This window comes from Camelina sativa, chromosome 18 (assembly GCF_000633955.1).
Source record: "Camelina sativa cultivar DH55 chromosome 18, Cs, whole genome shotgun sequence".
Lineage (NCBI taxonomy): Eukaryota > Viridiplantae > Streptophyta > Magnoliopsida > Brassicales > Brassicaceae > Camelina > Camelina sativa.
Window position 1 is genome coordinate 548,719 of NC_025702.1, and position 15,798 is coordinate 564,516.

Below are 15,798 nucleotides of genomic sequence, written 5' to 3' on the forward strand. Positions count from 1 at the left end.
TTTTTTTTTTTTTTTTTTTTTTTGTGTCAAGAGAATCAAGATGGCAGATTTAGCACTACTTATGAGAGAAAAGCTTGAGGCTTTGTAATCGAATAATTTGGCTGACTGACTTGGGAACGAGAAGACAATTTTGCCCTTCCTTTTGTTGTTGATGTCAAAAAAAAAAAAGAAAAAAAAGAAAAATTATATGAAAGGGATAATATTAATTGCGGCATTTTTTTTTTGCTTCTCCTCTCTCCATTATTATTAGTCATCTCATCTCTCTTTTTCTCTCTTAAGTCAACACCATATATATATATATATATATATATATATATATTAATTCTGAGCACAGAGATCTTAATGTAGCAGCTAGAAGCGTAAAAGACAAGAAACTTAGGATCTGCAGAATTTTTAGTAGCTTTTCGATAATTCTTGTTTGAACAGAGAATTCGAACAAGAGTTTGAAAAAGTAATTCTCTTTTTATTAATCAAAAACCGAAGAACAATAAAGCTCCAAATCCTCTACTTATACTACTTGTGCAATAAACTAAATAAAAACCCTAAGCTAATGTCGGTAAATTAACGAACACAAAAGGAAATAATTAAACAACCAAAAGCCCACAAATAAACCAAAACTAGAACTCTCGCTTCAGCCCAGGAAAGTGTGTAGTTACGCTGCATCAGGTCGCCCCGGGTAAAGAAAAATTCGTCCCCGAATTTTCATCCTCTTCATCAGCCACATAACGAACTAAGTGTTTAACATTGAAAACGTCAGATGTGTTCATGTGGGGTGGGAGACGGAGTCTATAAGCATTGTTGTTAATCTTCTCAAGCACTTCTAATGGTCCGACCTTTCTGGCTTTCAACTTGTTATAAGTGTTTGACGGAAAACGATCTTTGGTGAGGACAGCCCAAACTTTATCACCTACTACAAACTGAACATCACGTCTGTGTGAATCGGCAGCAGCTTTGTATTTTGAAGAAGCAGCTTCCAAATTGGCTTTGACTTGTTGGTGAATGTTTGCAAAATTGTCAATCATGTCACAAGCCCTTCCATGAGAACGTGTCCGATCTGGTGCTATACTTAAATCAATTGGACCTCTCGGCATAAAACCATAAACCACGTGAAAAGGACTATAACCCGTGCTCCGATTAATAGCATGATTTTGTGCAAATTCAGCCTGACACAAAACAGAATCCCAAGAACGAATGTTATCTCCAACTAAGCACCGTAACAGATCACCCAAGGCTCGATTAGTGACTTCAGTTTGACCATCGGTTTGTGGGTGGTAAGCAGAACTCATGTCGAGACTAGTCCGAAGTAAACGCCACAACGAACGCCAAAAGTGGCTCAGAAATCGTGAGTCCCGGTCTGACACAATTGAAAGAGGAAGGCCGTGTAGCTTATAAATCTCGCGAAAGAATAACGTCGCGACCTGAACTGCATCAGTGGTTTTTTTACAAGGCACAAAATGGACCATCTTTGAAAATCGGTCAACCACAACAAAGATAGAATCATGTCCACGTTGAGTGCGAGGGAGTCCTAAAACAAAATCCATACTTATGTCGGTCCAAGGCTGAGAGGGGATTGGTAACGGTAGATACAATCCTGCATTGGAGGCATGTCCCTTGGAAGCTTGACAAATTCCACATCGTACAATATAACGTTCAACATCACGTCGTAATGTCGGCCAAAAATAAGATGTGGTTACTAACTGAAGGGTGCGATCCCTACCAACATGTCCTTCACCATGGAGTTCTCTAATCACTTGTAAGCGGAGACTACAATCTGGAATGCACAGTCTACATCCCTTGAATAAAAACCCGTCAACAATAACGTAGTCATCACTGTTTCCACGTTGAGCATCAGTCCAAATTTTTCCAAAAAAAGGATCAACTGGGTAGAAATCGGGAAGAACTGAAAAGCCAACAACTGAAACATGCATCGAAGCTACCAAAGCATGACGACGACTGAGAGCATCGGCGACTCGATTAAGTGTTCCCGCCTTATGCTTAATAACAAAAGTGAATTGTTGAAGGTAAGAAAACCAAGCAGCATGTCGTGAGGATACCTTATCTTGAGAACTCATATGTTTAAGAGCATCATGGTCTGTGTATAAGACAAACTCGCGGTGAAAAAGATAATGTCTCCAATGTTTCACCGCTTGCACCACAGCGTATAACTCGACATCGTACGTACTATATCTCTCACGTGAACCTGCAATTTTCTCACTAAAAAATGCCACTGGTTTTCCCTCTTGACTTAAAACTGCACCAATTCCTGATTTAGAAGCATCACAATGAAGTTCAAAGGCAATGTCAAAGTTGGGAAGTGTTAAAACCGGAGCTGTTGTAAGCTTTGTCTTAATCACGTGAAAAGCATCATCTGCAGCTTTGGTCCATACAAAGGGTGTCGACTTGATGCAGTCAGTTATAGGTGCCATAATGCTACTAAAATGGTGAACAAAGCGACGATAAAAGGATGCAAGACCATGAAAGCTTCTAACGTCTGTTATCGTTTGTGGAGTTGGCCAAGAACTAATTGATTCGACCTTAGCTGGATCAACCGAAAGACCTTGTCGAGACACCACATAGCCGAGGAACAGAACTTGCGAAACTCCAAAAGAACACTTCTTGATTGCTCCAAACAATTTTTCTCGTCTTAAAACTGTCAACACATCACGCAAATGTTGGAGATGATCTGAAAGGGACAAGCTAAAAATCAGTATATCATCGAAATATACAACAACACAACGTCCTATAAAAGGCCTCAAAGCTTGGTTCATAACACGCATAAAAGTACTAGGCGCATTAGACAACCCAAAAGGCATAACTAGCCATTCAAATAAGCCTTCACGAGTTTTAAAGGCTGTTTTCCATTCATCACCAGGTCTAATACGAATTTGGTGGTACCCGCTTTTGAGATCAAGCTTTGTAAAAATTGTGGCTGACCCAATCTGATCCAGCAAATCATCAAGACGCGGTATTGGAAACCTATACCGAACTGTAATCTTGTTAATTTCGCGGCTATCAACACACATTCTCCATGTACCATCTTTCTTAGGAATAAGAAGAGCTGGTACCGCACACGGACTAAGACTTTCACGCAAATATCCTTTTGACAACAATTCTTCAACTTGACGACGCAGCTCGTCATGCTCTTGTGGTGACATACGGTAATGAGGTCTATTTGGTAAGGCAGCGTTTGGAGTGAGATCGATGCAATGTTGAATGTCACGTAAAGGTGGCAGACCAGAAGGCAGTTCTTCGGGAAACACATCACTAAATTCAGCTACAATATGCTGGAATTCAGTTGGCACATCGCAGCTTAGTGGTGACGACACAGGTTTTAAAATAAGAGCCATTCCACCGTTAGTCCTCTCGCATTCTTCAAAGAATTGTGTGGCCTTAACAAACAACACAGGTTGTGAAGACTTTGGTGGGGTAGAAATTGGATCTGAGTTTGTGTCAGATTGTGAAGATGGAGCCGAATCTTGTGAAGGTAGAAGAGTAATACGATTTCCTTCATAGCTGAAACTGTAGGTGTTAGCAAATCCATCATGAATTGTTCGTCGGTCGTATTGCCATGGACGTCCTAACAGAATATGACAGGCATCCATTGGTATCACATCACAACTAACTGAATCCTTGTAACTTGTGCCAATGGAGAAAGGAACACGACATCTCTTGGAAATTCGCAAATCAGTTTGTGCATTGAGCCAAGCAAGTCGATATGGCGTAGGATGTCGTTCAGTGACAAGAGCAAGTTTAGCAACAGCCTCTTCGGAAACAATGTTCGTACAACTACCTGCGTCAATGATGAGACGACAAACTTTCCCTCGGATTGTACAGTTGGATCGAAAAATGTTTTTTCTCAACCAAGATTCGTCGATGGCTTGCGGGGTTAAAAAATTTCTCCTAATGACTAAAGCAACACCGGTATCCTAGATAACTTCTCATCATAGATAACTTCTTCCTCACCAAACAGGACGCGCTTAGGACAAGAGGCTTGGCGATGCCCTGTTTCCCCGCAGTTAAAACACTTAAATGTCAGAGATCGTATCGGTTTCATTGTCGAGGTTGTGTTACTAACATCTTGAGCAGGAGACAATGCAGGCTGCTCTGTTTTAATGGCGTGGCTAGCTTCCCCATTAGTAACAGATCGAAAACGAGGGGTAGATGAACTCCACGCAGGAGTTGGACGCAAATTCTGCTCAATTAACACAGCTCGTTGATGTGCTTCAGAAATCGATGTTGGATTAAAGAGCAAAAGCTGATTTTGTATCTGTTGCTTAAGACCTCCAATGAAACGTGAAACAGAGTGCTCCTCTGCCTCATACAAACTGTTGCGAGCAAGCAGAGAAAAAAACTCAGATGAATATTCATCAACACTTCGAGTTCCTTGTCGCAAATTCTGAAACTGGGTGTAAACTGTCCTTGCATAATTGTAAGGAAGAAAGTAACGACGCATATGTTTCTTCAGTTTATCCCATGAATCCACACGACTTTTTCCCGAATTAACTCGCTGGACTTTGAGTTGTTGCCACCAGGCCGAAGCTCTACCTCTAAACCTTGTTGCCACAAGAGGCACACGCTTGTCACCAGGAACACTTTTGAAGTCTAATAACTCCTCCGTTGCACTTAGCCAGTCAAGAAACTCCTCTGGTTTCAAGCTGCCCGAGAACTCCGGAAGATCGAGTCGAAAACCCGACTCCCAACGGTGATTTTCTCCTCCCAGAACATCACCTAATGCTCGTTGCTGGTTTCCATGTTGCTGGTTTCCCCCGGCGAACGGATTGTCATCATCCCCTTCAGAATCTGCATCAAAAACCGGATCATTCCGATTAGGTTGTATCGGTCGTGCTTGAGCCTGAGCTTGAAGCACAGCTCTCACAGTGTTTGCAACAGAATCTTGCATAATTTGCCTTAGATCCTGAGAAAACTCAGTGAAAACCTCACGGAAAGCAGAGGTCTGCTCGTCACGGTTTTGTTGTTGAATCTTTTTCGGAGGCATGGTGAAAGAACGTTGCTGAGTCTGATACCAACTAATGTAGCAGCTAGAAGCGTAAAAGACAAGAAACTTAGGATCTGCAGAACCTTTAGTAGCTTGTCGATAATTCTTGTTTGAACAGAGAATTCGAACAAGAGTTTGAAAAAGTAATTCTCTTTTTATTAATCAAAAACCGAAGAACAATAAAGCTCCAAATCCTCTACTTATACTACTTGTGCAATAAACTAAATAAAAACCCTAAGCTAATGTCGGTAAATTAACGAACACAAAAGGAAATAATTAAACAACCAAAAGCCCACAAATAAACCAAAACTAGAACTCTCGCTTCAGCCCAGGAAAGTGTGTAGTTACGGCTTTTAGATTTTGCTACTCTCAATACCTGAGCGCACAAACAAAAATATGAGTTGGTGTTGGCCGGTTGTTGAGCCGTGTTATAACTCCGCTCTGTCTTACTTTTTGTGTAAAGGTCGGTCACATATGGAAATTGAAGAAAAATCTTGTCTTGTTGAGGAGTGCTGAACGGGATGAATGTTTTAAACAGAGTCAATGCTGGGGAGCTTAAGGGTGAGCAACGCCTTGCTACTGTTGATAAGTGGCTTTCACTTGTCCAGACCATTGAGACTCACACCTATCTCTTAATTGATCTTGCTTCCTCTCGTACTGCTTCCTCTTCTTCTCAGGATCACCGTCTCTCAACATCTGGCTGCTGGTTCTCTACCTGCGACCTAGCCCAAGAGGTATTCAACAAGTTGACTCAAGTTCAAAGCCTCCCCGGTCAATGGTTTCAAGATGTGACTGAGCAACCTCCTCCTCCTGTGGTTCAAGTGAGGCTTTGCCACCAAACTGTTGGTTTTGATGCCACGCTGGAGAAGACTTGGGAAACTCTCAGGAAAGATGATTTTAGAATGATGGGAATCTACGGTATGGGAGGCGTTGGCAAAACTACCCTCCTCACTCTAATCAACAACAAGTTCGTTGGAGTCAAGAATGAGTTTGATGTTGTTATTTGGGTCGAGTCCTCCAAAGATGTTGACGTCGACAGGATTCAAGATGCGATTGGGGAAAGGTTACAAATCTGTGACAGTAACTGGTCTACACACTCAAGAACCAAGAAAGCTGGTGAAATAAGCAGGGTTTTAAGACAGATAAAGCCCCGGTTCGTTCTGTTATTAGATGACTTATGGGAGGAAGTGAGTTTAACAGCAATCGGGTATTGCTAATCAATAAGCAAGTTTTGAAGCTAAGCTATGATAATTTAGAAATAAAAGACGCCAAGTGTTTCGGGTATTGTGCTTTGTTTCCCAAGGCATATTATATCAAACAAGATGAGCTGGTAGAGTATTGGATAGGTGAGGGTTTCATAGATGAAAAAGACGGAAGAGAGAGAGCAAAGCATCGAGGTTATGAGATCATTGATACTCTTGTTGGGGCAGGTTTGTTGTTGGTGGATGGGGGGGAGTCTAATAAGAAAGTGTATATGCATGATATGGTCCGTGAGATGGCATTGTTGATAGTGTCTAAAATCAGGGATGGAGAAAGATTTCTTATGAAAACAGATGCTGGTTTAAGCCAGCTGCCTGATGTCACGGATTGGACAACCGTGACAAAGATGTCTCTCATCAACAATGAGATTAAGAGCATACCAGAAGATCCTGAATTTCCTGACCAGACAAATCTTGTAACCTTGTTCCTTCAAAACAACAAGTTGGTAGATATCGTTAGTAAGTTCTTTCTGGTCATGTCGACTCTGGTGGTTTTGGATCTATCTTGGAACCTCCAAATCACCGAGTTGCAAGGAATTTCGGAGTTGGTTTCTTTGCGGCTTCTCAACTTAAAAGGGACGAGTATAAAGTATCTGCCAGAAGGTTTAAGAGTCTTGACCAAATTGATTCACTTGAATTTGGAGTCCACGTCCAATCTTCGAAGCATCGGTCTGATTTCAGAATTAAAAAAGTTGCAGGTTTTAAGATTTTATGGTTCTGCTGCTGCATTAGATTGCTGCTTGCTGAAGATCTTGGATCAGTTGAAGGGTTTACAATTTTTGACCGTTACTGTGAATAACGATTCTGTTTTGAAAGAGTTTTTCAGAAGCAAAAGATTGGCAGGGATGACACATGGTCTATATCTCGAAGGACTTAAAATACCATTTGCAGACATTGGTGAGTTGAGTAGTCTTCACAAACTTGAAATGGTAAACTGCGATATCACAGAGTCAGAATGGGAAGGCCACAGAAGAGACCAGTGTGCTCCATCCACAGCATCCAATGAAATTTCTCCAATCAATCCATGGTTCAAGGATCTCACAGCTGTGGTAATAAACTCATGCATACATCTGAAAGATTTGACATGGCTGGTATATGCTGCGAAGCTCGAGTCTCTAAGCGTAGAATCCTCGCCTAAGATGACCGAATTAATAAACAAAGCGAAAGCTGAAGGTGTTGCTGGAGTGAATCCATTTCAAGAGCTACAAGTCCTTCGTCAACATTATTTGAAAGAACTAAGAAGCATCTATGGGAGTCAAGTCTCTTTTCCAAAACTGAAGCTGAACAAAGTCGAGATAGAAAATTGCCCGAATCTTCATCAACGCCCAATAGAAGAAAAACGATGATGATCTCATATAAGCTAGGCCGTTGAATGGGGATAGTGGAGGAGCTCAAGAGCGATTTTTTCCTACAGTCACACTTTGGCTCTCATCTTTGTATTGTCCTGTTCTTAAAACTTGTTTGTGTTCCTCTCTACTTGCTTGTTTTGTTAAGCTTTGCTGGTTTGTAAAAAGCGTGGATGACTTTAGTATTGTTAAGTTACTGCTATAACGAACTCGAAGTGATGGGTTGTAAAAAGCGTGGATCGGTTATGAAGAAAGATCCTATTCAAATGATTCTCAGACAAGGTTCAGATATTGTCGAGAAAGATGAAGAAGACTTTGAAACTGAAAATTTCCAATCTTTTTTTGGATTACATTTTTGTGCCATTTTTTTTTTTTATCTTTGTACTAAATTCTCTACAATCCTTTTTCTTGTGGGTGTTTTGAATCAGGTTCGGCTATTCAAAGTAGGAAAGCTATCCATGGATAATTCTACCTCTGTCAGTGATAAGCCTCTCAAGACATCGAAGAAGAAGGATACGATGAGGCAGAATCCAGTGGCAGCAGATGATGAGGATCCAACGGTACACAAATTAATCATCTGTTCAATTATTTATTTTCGTCTTTGTGCAATACTAGAATCAAATGCCTTTTGCAGCAATACTTGGAGAACAGAATCAAATATATTGAGCCAGAGATGGTTAAAGGGGAGAATCCATACCCTCACAAGTTTTCTGTGTCAATGTCAATTCCTGAATATATTAGCAAGTATGCTAGTTGTTTAAGCAATGGGAACATTTTGAAGATGCTCAAGTCTCTCTAGCTGCGATGTTTCAATCACACTCAATGCCCATTTGCCACTTGCTCTTTGCACTGAAAAGTAAGTGTTTTTTAAAATTACTTTTGTTAGGGCGGATAATGAGCAAACGATCTTCCTCTTCCAAGCTCTTCTTCTATGATCTACACGGTAATGATGTCAAGGTCCAAGTTATGGCTGATGCAAGGTGAATCTTTCTTTACCTGATTCTCCTCTTTTTCAACTTATTGCTCTTGAAAATATGGTTTTTTACTTGGGAAGTTTTTTCTTGTCCCAGTAAGTCTGGATTGGATGAAGATGTGTTTTCGAAGCTCCACTCGAATGTTAAGCGTGGTGATTTTGTTGGTGTCATTGGTTTTCCAGGTTTGTGCAGCCTTTTTGTTTCTATTATTCATTCATTCACGTAGCCTCTTTGTTTCTATTATTCATTCATTCATGTAGCCTATCCTGTCATCTTTTTTCACTATGCACACAATCACTCTAACATTTCAGGAAAAACAAAGAGGGGAGAGTTGACTATCTTCTCGCAATCATTCATTGTTCTGTCCCATTGTCTCCACATGTTGCCGAGAAAGGCCGATAACGTCAATTCCAACTGGCATCCAGGTGAATCAAGAAATCCTGAAGCTAATATTCTGAAAGATCCGGTATGATCAGTTTTCTAAGGGCTATATATATAGATTCCTCAATTTGGATCAATTCCTCTCTGTATTTTCATGTTGCTGATGCTACTTTTCTCTGTTTTTGCTGTGTCAGGATTCTCGATTTCGCCTGCGTTTTCTTGACATGATGTTGAACAAGGAGGTACGCTAGATAATTACGGCCAAAGCTAATGTCACTGACTACATCCGCACTTTCCTGAAAAATAAAAATTTCTTGGAGGTTCTATGTTTTCTCATTTTCTTACCAAAATATATTTCACTACCTTCCCTTTAGATTGTGGCTTATGGTTCAAGTGTTCTTTTACCCCTGCAGTTTGTGACGCCTATCATGAACATAAATGCTGGTGGAGCAGCTGCCAGACCCTTTGTGATACACATCACAATAATCTGGACATGTATCTTTACATGCGTATCCCACCTGAACTCTTTCTAAAGCAACTTGTTGTCGGTGGATTTGACCGTGTTTTTGAGATAGGAAATCAATTCAGGAATGAGGGTATTGACATGACACACAATCCGGAGTTCACCACTTGCGAGTTCTATATGGCTTATGCAGACTACTATGACTTGATGGAAATGACCGAGGATATGTTGAGTGGTATGGTAAAGGAACTTACAGGTGGTTACAAAATCAAGTATCATGCTAATGGATATGATAAGGAGCCAATTGAAATCGACTTTACTCCTCCATTTAGGTTTGATTTATACCTCACAAAACTTTCCGTGGGAGCTTATCTGTGGTGGTTAATATAATATGCATCACTTTTGTTTTGTTTTTTGGTAGGAGGATTGAGATGATAGCAGAGTTAGAGAAGGTGGCTAACCTCAATATACCAAAAGACTTGGCTAGTGAAGAAGCTAACAAATATCTGGTTGATGCATGTGCGAGGCTTCATGTCATATGCCCTCCTCCTTTGACAACAGCTCGTCTTTTGGATAAAGTAAAAACTCTTCTGTCTCCCTCCTCCCTCCTCCCTCCCTGTCTTCTGCAAACATCTAGAATAGGAAATTTAAATCTTTAATGTTGTCTGTAGCTTGTTGGAGAATTTCTTGAAGAAATGTGTGTGAACCCAACTTTCATCATCAACCATCCAGTGATCATGAGTCCCTTGGCAAAAAGGCACAGATCGGACAATGCTTTGACTGAAAGATTTGAGCTTTTCATAAACAAACATGAAGTAAGTAAAAAGGCTGATGATGATGAATTTGACTTAATCACACTACTTGCTTTCTTTAGAGGTTTGTTTGTTTGACTAGCAAGCATGTTATATATGTGAACCGCAGCTCTGCAATGCCTACACGGAGTTGAACAATCCAGTGGTTCAGCGCCAGCGCTGATTAGCTCAAGGATAGACAATCTGGAGACGATGAAGCAATGGTTTTAGATGAGACCTTTTGTAAAGCTTTGGAATATGGATTGCCTCCGACAGGTGGTTGGGGTTTGGGAATAGACAGACTTGCTATGCTCTTTACTGACTCCCTGAACATCAAGGTCAGTCTTTTTACTATGCAACAATGGTTCGAGAGGGTGGCTAACCATTGGTGAATGATTTATGTTTTTTGTGATAAAACTCATGATTCTAAACATTGTTGCAGGAGGTTATTACCTTCCCGGTTATGAGGCCACAAGACAAGCCAGCATCCGCTTGAGGTAGAACTAGGCTAAGTGGTAACGCAGTTGCAGTTGGTTATTCCCTTCTCGTTGATGAGGCCACAACACAAGCTAGCATCCATCCGCTTAAGGTAGAACTATTTGCTGACAAATGTTGAGTTCCTCTTTTGTTAACTGCGTTGGGATGTTCGATGTCGATGGGAAGCCCAACTACATTGTTCGTATCTACATAGAGATATGGTGTTGTTCACTTATAAATAATTTGCTCAATCCTAAAATTGATACTTAAAAAGAGTTTTCACTTTGAGTTTGGCAAGAAAAAAATATTGTAAACTAGAAGGATTACATACATATACGATTTCTACACACACATATATTACAAGAGAAAAGTCTCCATACTAAAATGAACGCAAATATATGTTACATTTTTAGATCCTCTTCATCAGAAAAAGGATTCTCAATACATAGTGATTATTATCCTTTCTCCTCTTATACTCCATCAAGCTTCTCCAAAAACAGATCAATCTCTTGGACTGTAGGAACCCGGACTCCGTCTCAAAGATGTGAAAAAAGTTCGCAAACTTGAAATGGTAAACTGTGATATACTCCAATTATTCTGGTCTGCGTTTGGTTTAGTTCGGTTCTTACAATTATGTAGTCCGGTTTGGTTCAATCCGGTTAATGATCGGTTCATACTGAAATTTGCAATAAAATTGGAACAGAAACCTGAAACCTGATATTTTTTGGAAATTTTACTGAGGATCTTCTCTTCCTCCGCAGCTTCCTCCCTCCTCCGAAGCCCTAGCGTCGACCATCATAGTTCGATCAGCATTAGTGTATCTAACAAGCAACGCTGCTCTCATCTCTTCAATGAAACGACGGTACGGTCTCTTGTAACCATGTATATATAAAGCTCCCAAACTCAAGAAACCCAAACTCATGGTTTTGTTCAATTTCTAGTGTTAAAAGTAAGAGTAAACGAGCTGTTGTGAAGGAGGACAGACTTACTCAACTTCCTGAAGCTCTGATTGTGCAAATACTGTCTCTGCTTCCAACAAAAGATGCCGTAGCCACTACTGCTCTGTCTAAACAATGGCACTCTCACTGGAAGAAGGTACCTGTCCTCATGTTTGATTCTTGCGATCACAAACGTAAACTCGGGAATTTTTCAAAGGATGTTTGCAAATCTCTGCTATCACATAAAGCTCCAGTGCTACAAAGTTTACATCTTGAAGTTGATTTGGATACATGTACTGCCATGGATATTGGGATATTGCTTGGAATCGCATTCGGACGCGATGTGCGTAAGCTCTTACTTGACGTGTACCCCAAGATTAGGAGGAAGAATACTAGGCCATTCAGTTTCCTTCCGACCTTGTTGTATACATGTAAAACACTAGAGACCTTGATACTTAGGTTTCATGCCCTTGTCGATGTCTCTTCTCAGATTTGTCTCAAGTCCCTCAAGACTCTGCATCTTGATTATATGTATTACAAAGACGACAAATCAGTGCGTAACCTGTTATCTGGCTGCCCTTGTCTTGAAACTCTGGTCGTGAGACGAGCTGCTTGTGGCGATGGTATCAAATCTTTCGCTATTGAGGTGCCATCTTTGCAGAGTCTATCAGTTCATGATGAAAATGACGGAGTAGACCATTGGGAATACGTGATTAATGCTCCTTCTTTGAAATCCTTGCACATTGATTTGGAGAAGGGTCCTGAAGTTTGTCTAAGTGAGACTTCTCTGAAGCTGGTAGAGGCGAAAATTTCATGTGAAACAATCAGTGAGAAGCTTTTGGGATCTCTAACTTAAGTCAAAATGCTTTCTTTGCTCTTTTGGTCACCCTTGGAGGTAACCTTTATATCTTTGGCAGCTGACTTGTTTTGTTATTACAGTGTTATTGTACTAATAATATTGCATCATTGCTCGTAGTATCCTACTGGTAGTATCTACTATGGGTTGGTAGATTTGTAGATATATACAGGTAAACCGGCATGGTGGAATCTACTTATGTTCATGCTCGATACTTCGCCTACATTACGAGTCCTCAAGCTCCTCATTGATGTACGCATCTACAAGTTCATTTGTCTACATGGTTTTTGGTTTGATGATCTGATATAAATATATAATATGTTACATTGTGTTTCCCTCTCAGCAATGGCATAAGGTTGGAGATCATGTGGTCTGTGAGAAATGGAATCAACCAAAGACTGTTCCTGAATGTTTGTTGCTCCATCTCGAGACATTTGTGTGGGAAGGCTACCAGGGGAAACGCGAAGAAGAGAAAGAGGTAGCGAAATATATACTAAGGAACGCAAGTCGTTTGAAAAAGGTAACGTTCTCCGAAACGAATTGTAGTTCGGAAGATAGACTTGAGATGATAAAAGAGTTGGAAAGAGTAGTCAAGACTTCGGATTCATGTCAGTTTGAGTTTAAATGAAGAGTCTTTGATTTGGATTCTGCTTTTTTGATTTTAATACAATAGATTTTGCCGAGAAACTATTACTATTTACTATACTGAAGAGTGTAAATACAATACACATTACATGTGAATAAGTATATACAGCATTTTGTTTGGTTCGGTTTGATCCGTTCTATTTATAAGAAATCAGTGTTACAATTGGAGTTGGAAGGATCATGATCATCATCAACAACATTGTAATAGAGAGAAGAAGGTTTGCCATCAAAAGTAGAGACAAGTTGATGGGGAGAAAGACCGCAGTACCGATGGCTTAATCTCGCCTCGCAGATTTCAATCACTCTTTGAAACATTTTATCTTCTCTGATCATCGGTTGCTCCACAAACTCCACCAATNCTGCCCTTGTCTTGAAACTCTGGTCGTGAGACGAGCTTCTTGTGGCGATGGTATCAAATCTTTCGCTATTGAGGTGCCATCTTTGCANAAACAATAATCTTTTAGCATGTGCAACAGGAGCATTCCAACTACGCGCGACCTCCAAAACAGTTTGAGACTCTTAGTTGAAAATTTCTGATTACATTTACCTTTGCGGCTTTGATCTCAAGACTATCGATGATTATCTTATCAGAGAGAGGTCTCAACATACAGATGAAGAACAGATCAGATTTCTCAAACGCAACGTTGTGAGCATGTCTGAAAGCTATAACCTCTAAGAACTCTGTATCTACCTAAAGAACACAACACAAACAAGGCCAAATATGGTTATGATCTTGGGAATTTTTAAATTAAAAATCAAGATTTATACTAATGTTCTCTGATCTAATTACCCCAGTTTCTTCCTTCACTTCTCTTACAGCACCAGAGAAAATCTCTTCAGATTCATTAANAAATACGTGATTAATGCTCCTTCTTTGAAATCCTTGCACATTGATTTGGAGAAGGGTCCTGAAGTTTGTCTAAGTGAGTCTTCTCTGAAGCTGGTAGAGGCGAAAATTTCATGTGAAACAATCAGTGAGAAGCTTTTGCGATCTCTAACTTCAGTCAAAATGCTTTCTTTGCTCTTTTGGTCACCCTTGGAGGTAACTTTTTCTTTTTTAACTGACTTGTTTTGTTATGACATTGTTATTGTACTAATAATACTGCATCATTGCTCGTAGTATCCTACTGGTGGTATCTTCTATCGGTTGGTAGATTTGGAGATATATACAGGTAAACCGGCATGGTGGAATCTACTTATGTTCATGCTCGATACTTCGCCTAAACTACGAGTCCTCAAGCTACTCATCGATGTACGCATCTGTAAAGTTCGCTTTTCTACAAGTTTTTGGTTTGATGATCTAATATAATGTATGCAATGTTACATTGTGTTTTACCCTCAGAAATGGCATAAGGTTGGAGATCATGTGGTCTGTGAGAAATGGAATCAACCAAAGACTGTTCCTGAATGTTTGTTGCTCCATCTCGAGACATTTGTGTGGGAAGGCTACCAGGGGAAACGCAAAGAAGAGAAAGAGGTAGCGAAATATATACTAAGGAACGCAAGTCGTTTGAAAAAGGTAACGTTCTCCGAAACGAATTGTAGTTCGGAAGATAGACTTGAGATGATAAAAGAGTTGGAAAGAGTAGTCAAGACTTCGGATTCATGTCAGTTTGAGTTTAAATGAAGAGTCTTTGATTTGGATTCTGCTTTTTTGATTTTAATACAATAGATTTTGCCGAGAAACTATTACTATTTACTATACTGAAGAGTGTAAATACAATACACATTACATGTGAATAAGTATATACAGCATTTTGTTTGGTTCGGTTTGATCCGTTCTATTTATAAGAAATCAGTGTTACAATTGGAGTTGGAAGGATCATGATCATCATCAACAACATTGTAATAGAGAGAAGAAGGTTTGCCATCAAAAGTAGAGACAAGTTGATGGGGAGAAAGACCGCAGTACCGATGGCTTAATCTCGCCTCGCAGATTTCAATCACTCTTTGAAACATTTTATCTTCTCTGATCATCGGTTGCTCCACAAACTCCACCAATGGCATCCACTGAAAACACACAAAAACAATAATCTTTTAGCATGTGCAACAGGAGCATTCCAACTACGCGCGACCTCCAAAACAGTTTGAGACTCTTAGTTGAAAATTTCTGATTACATTTACCTTTGCGGCTTTGATCTCAAGACTATCGATGATTATCTTATCAGAGAGAGGTCTCAACATACAGATGAAGAACAGATCAGATTTCTCAAACGCAACGTTGTGAGCATGTCTGAAAGCTATAACCTCTAAGAACTCTGTATCTACCTAAAGAACACAACACAAACAAGGCCAAATATGGTTATGATCTTGGGAATTTTTAAATTAAAAATCAAGATTTATACTAATGTTCTCTGATCTAATTACCCCAGTTTCTTCCTTCACTTCTCTTACAGCACCAGAGAAAATCTCTTCAGATTCATTAATAAACCCTGTTGGTAACTTCCATAGACCTGTAATCGATGGAGCACAGTACTTTTCTTGTACCACAAGCACCTCTTTATGTTGATTTAATACAAAACCTCCAACACCGACTTGATGTGAAGCATTTGCAGGAAGCATACTAGGTTCCTCCTCCGGTATCCAATATGTTAACATCACATATCCTTTCTCTGCATGATGATACTCAAAACCTTCCTGCAAAAATCCACAAAACATCATTAACTTGCATA

The 15,798-nt window shown here is 39.9% G+C and overlaps 3 protein-coding genes and 2 pseudogenes across 3 annotated transcripts in view; 3 read left to right on the top strand and 2 right to left on the bottom strand.

Moving 5' to 3' along the window:
- Positions 3,908-4,996, bottom strand: LOC104763013. The gene has a single exon (XM_010486437.1). It carries the CDS (start codon positions 4,994-4,996, stop codon positions 3,908-3,910), a length of 1,089 nt encoding a protein of 362 aa, XP_010484739.1.
- On the top strand, positions 5,353-10,962 carry LOC104760163 (annotated as a pseudogene).
- LOC109125172 lies at positions 8,382-10,962 on the top strand (annotated as a pseudogene).
- Positions 11,427-12,481, top strand: LOC109130428 (F-box/FBD/LRR-repeat protein At3g52680-like). Its single transcript, XM_019239936.1, has 2 exons — positions 11,427-11,549; positions 11,629-12,481. The coding sequence occupies exons 1-2, from the start codon at positions 11,539-11,541 to the stop codon at positions 12,479-12,481; spliced, it is 864 nt and encodes a 287-aa protein (XP_019095481.1). The 5' UTR covers positions 11,427-11,538.
- The window catches only part of LOC104763017 (nudix hydrolase 8-like), a 2,956-nt gene continuing 1,993 nt past the window's right edge, over positions 14,836-15,798 (bottom strand). Inside the window, exons 3-5 of the mRNA XM_010486441.2 lie at positions 15,494-15,790; positions 15,251-15,394; positions 14,836-15,136 (exon numbers count right to left, since the gene is read on the bottom strand). Coding sequence (XP_010484743.1) covers positions 14,912-15,136; positions 15,251-15,394; positions 15,494-15,790 — 666 coding nt within the window. The 3' untranslated portion in view covers positions 14,836-14,911. The remainder of the gene's footprint in view (positions 15,137-15,250; positions 15,395-15,493; positions 15,791-15,798) is intronic.

Excerpts from the sequence above, each read along its gene's own strand:
- LOC104763013 (XM_010486437.1), bottom strand. The coding sequence starts at position 4,996 with ATGCCTCCGAAAAAGATTCAACAACAAAACCGTGACGAGCAGACCTCT.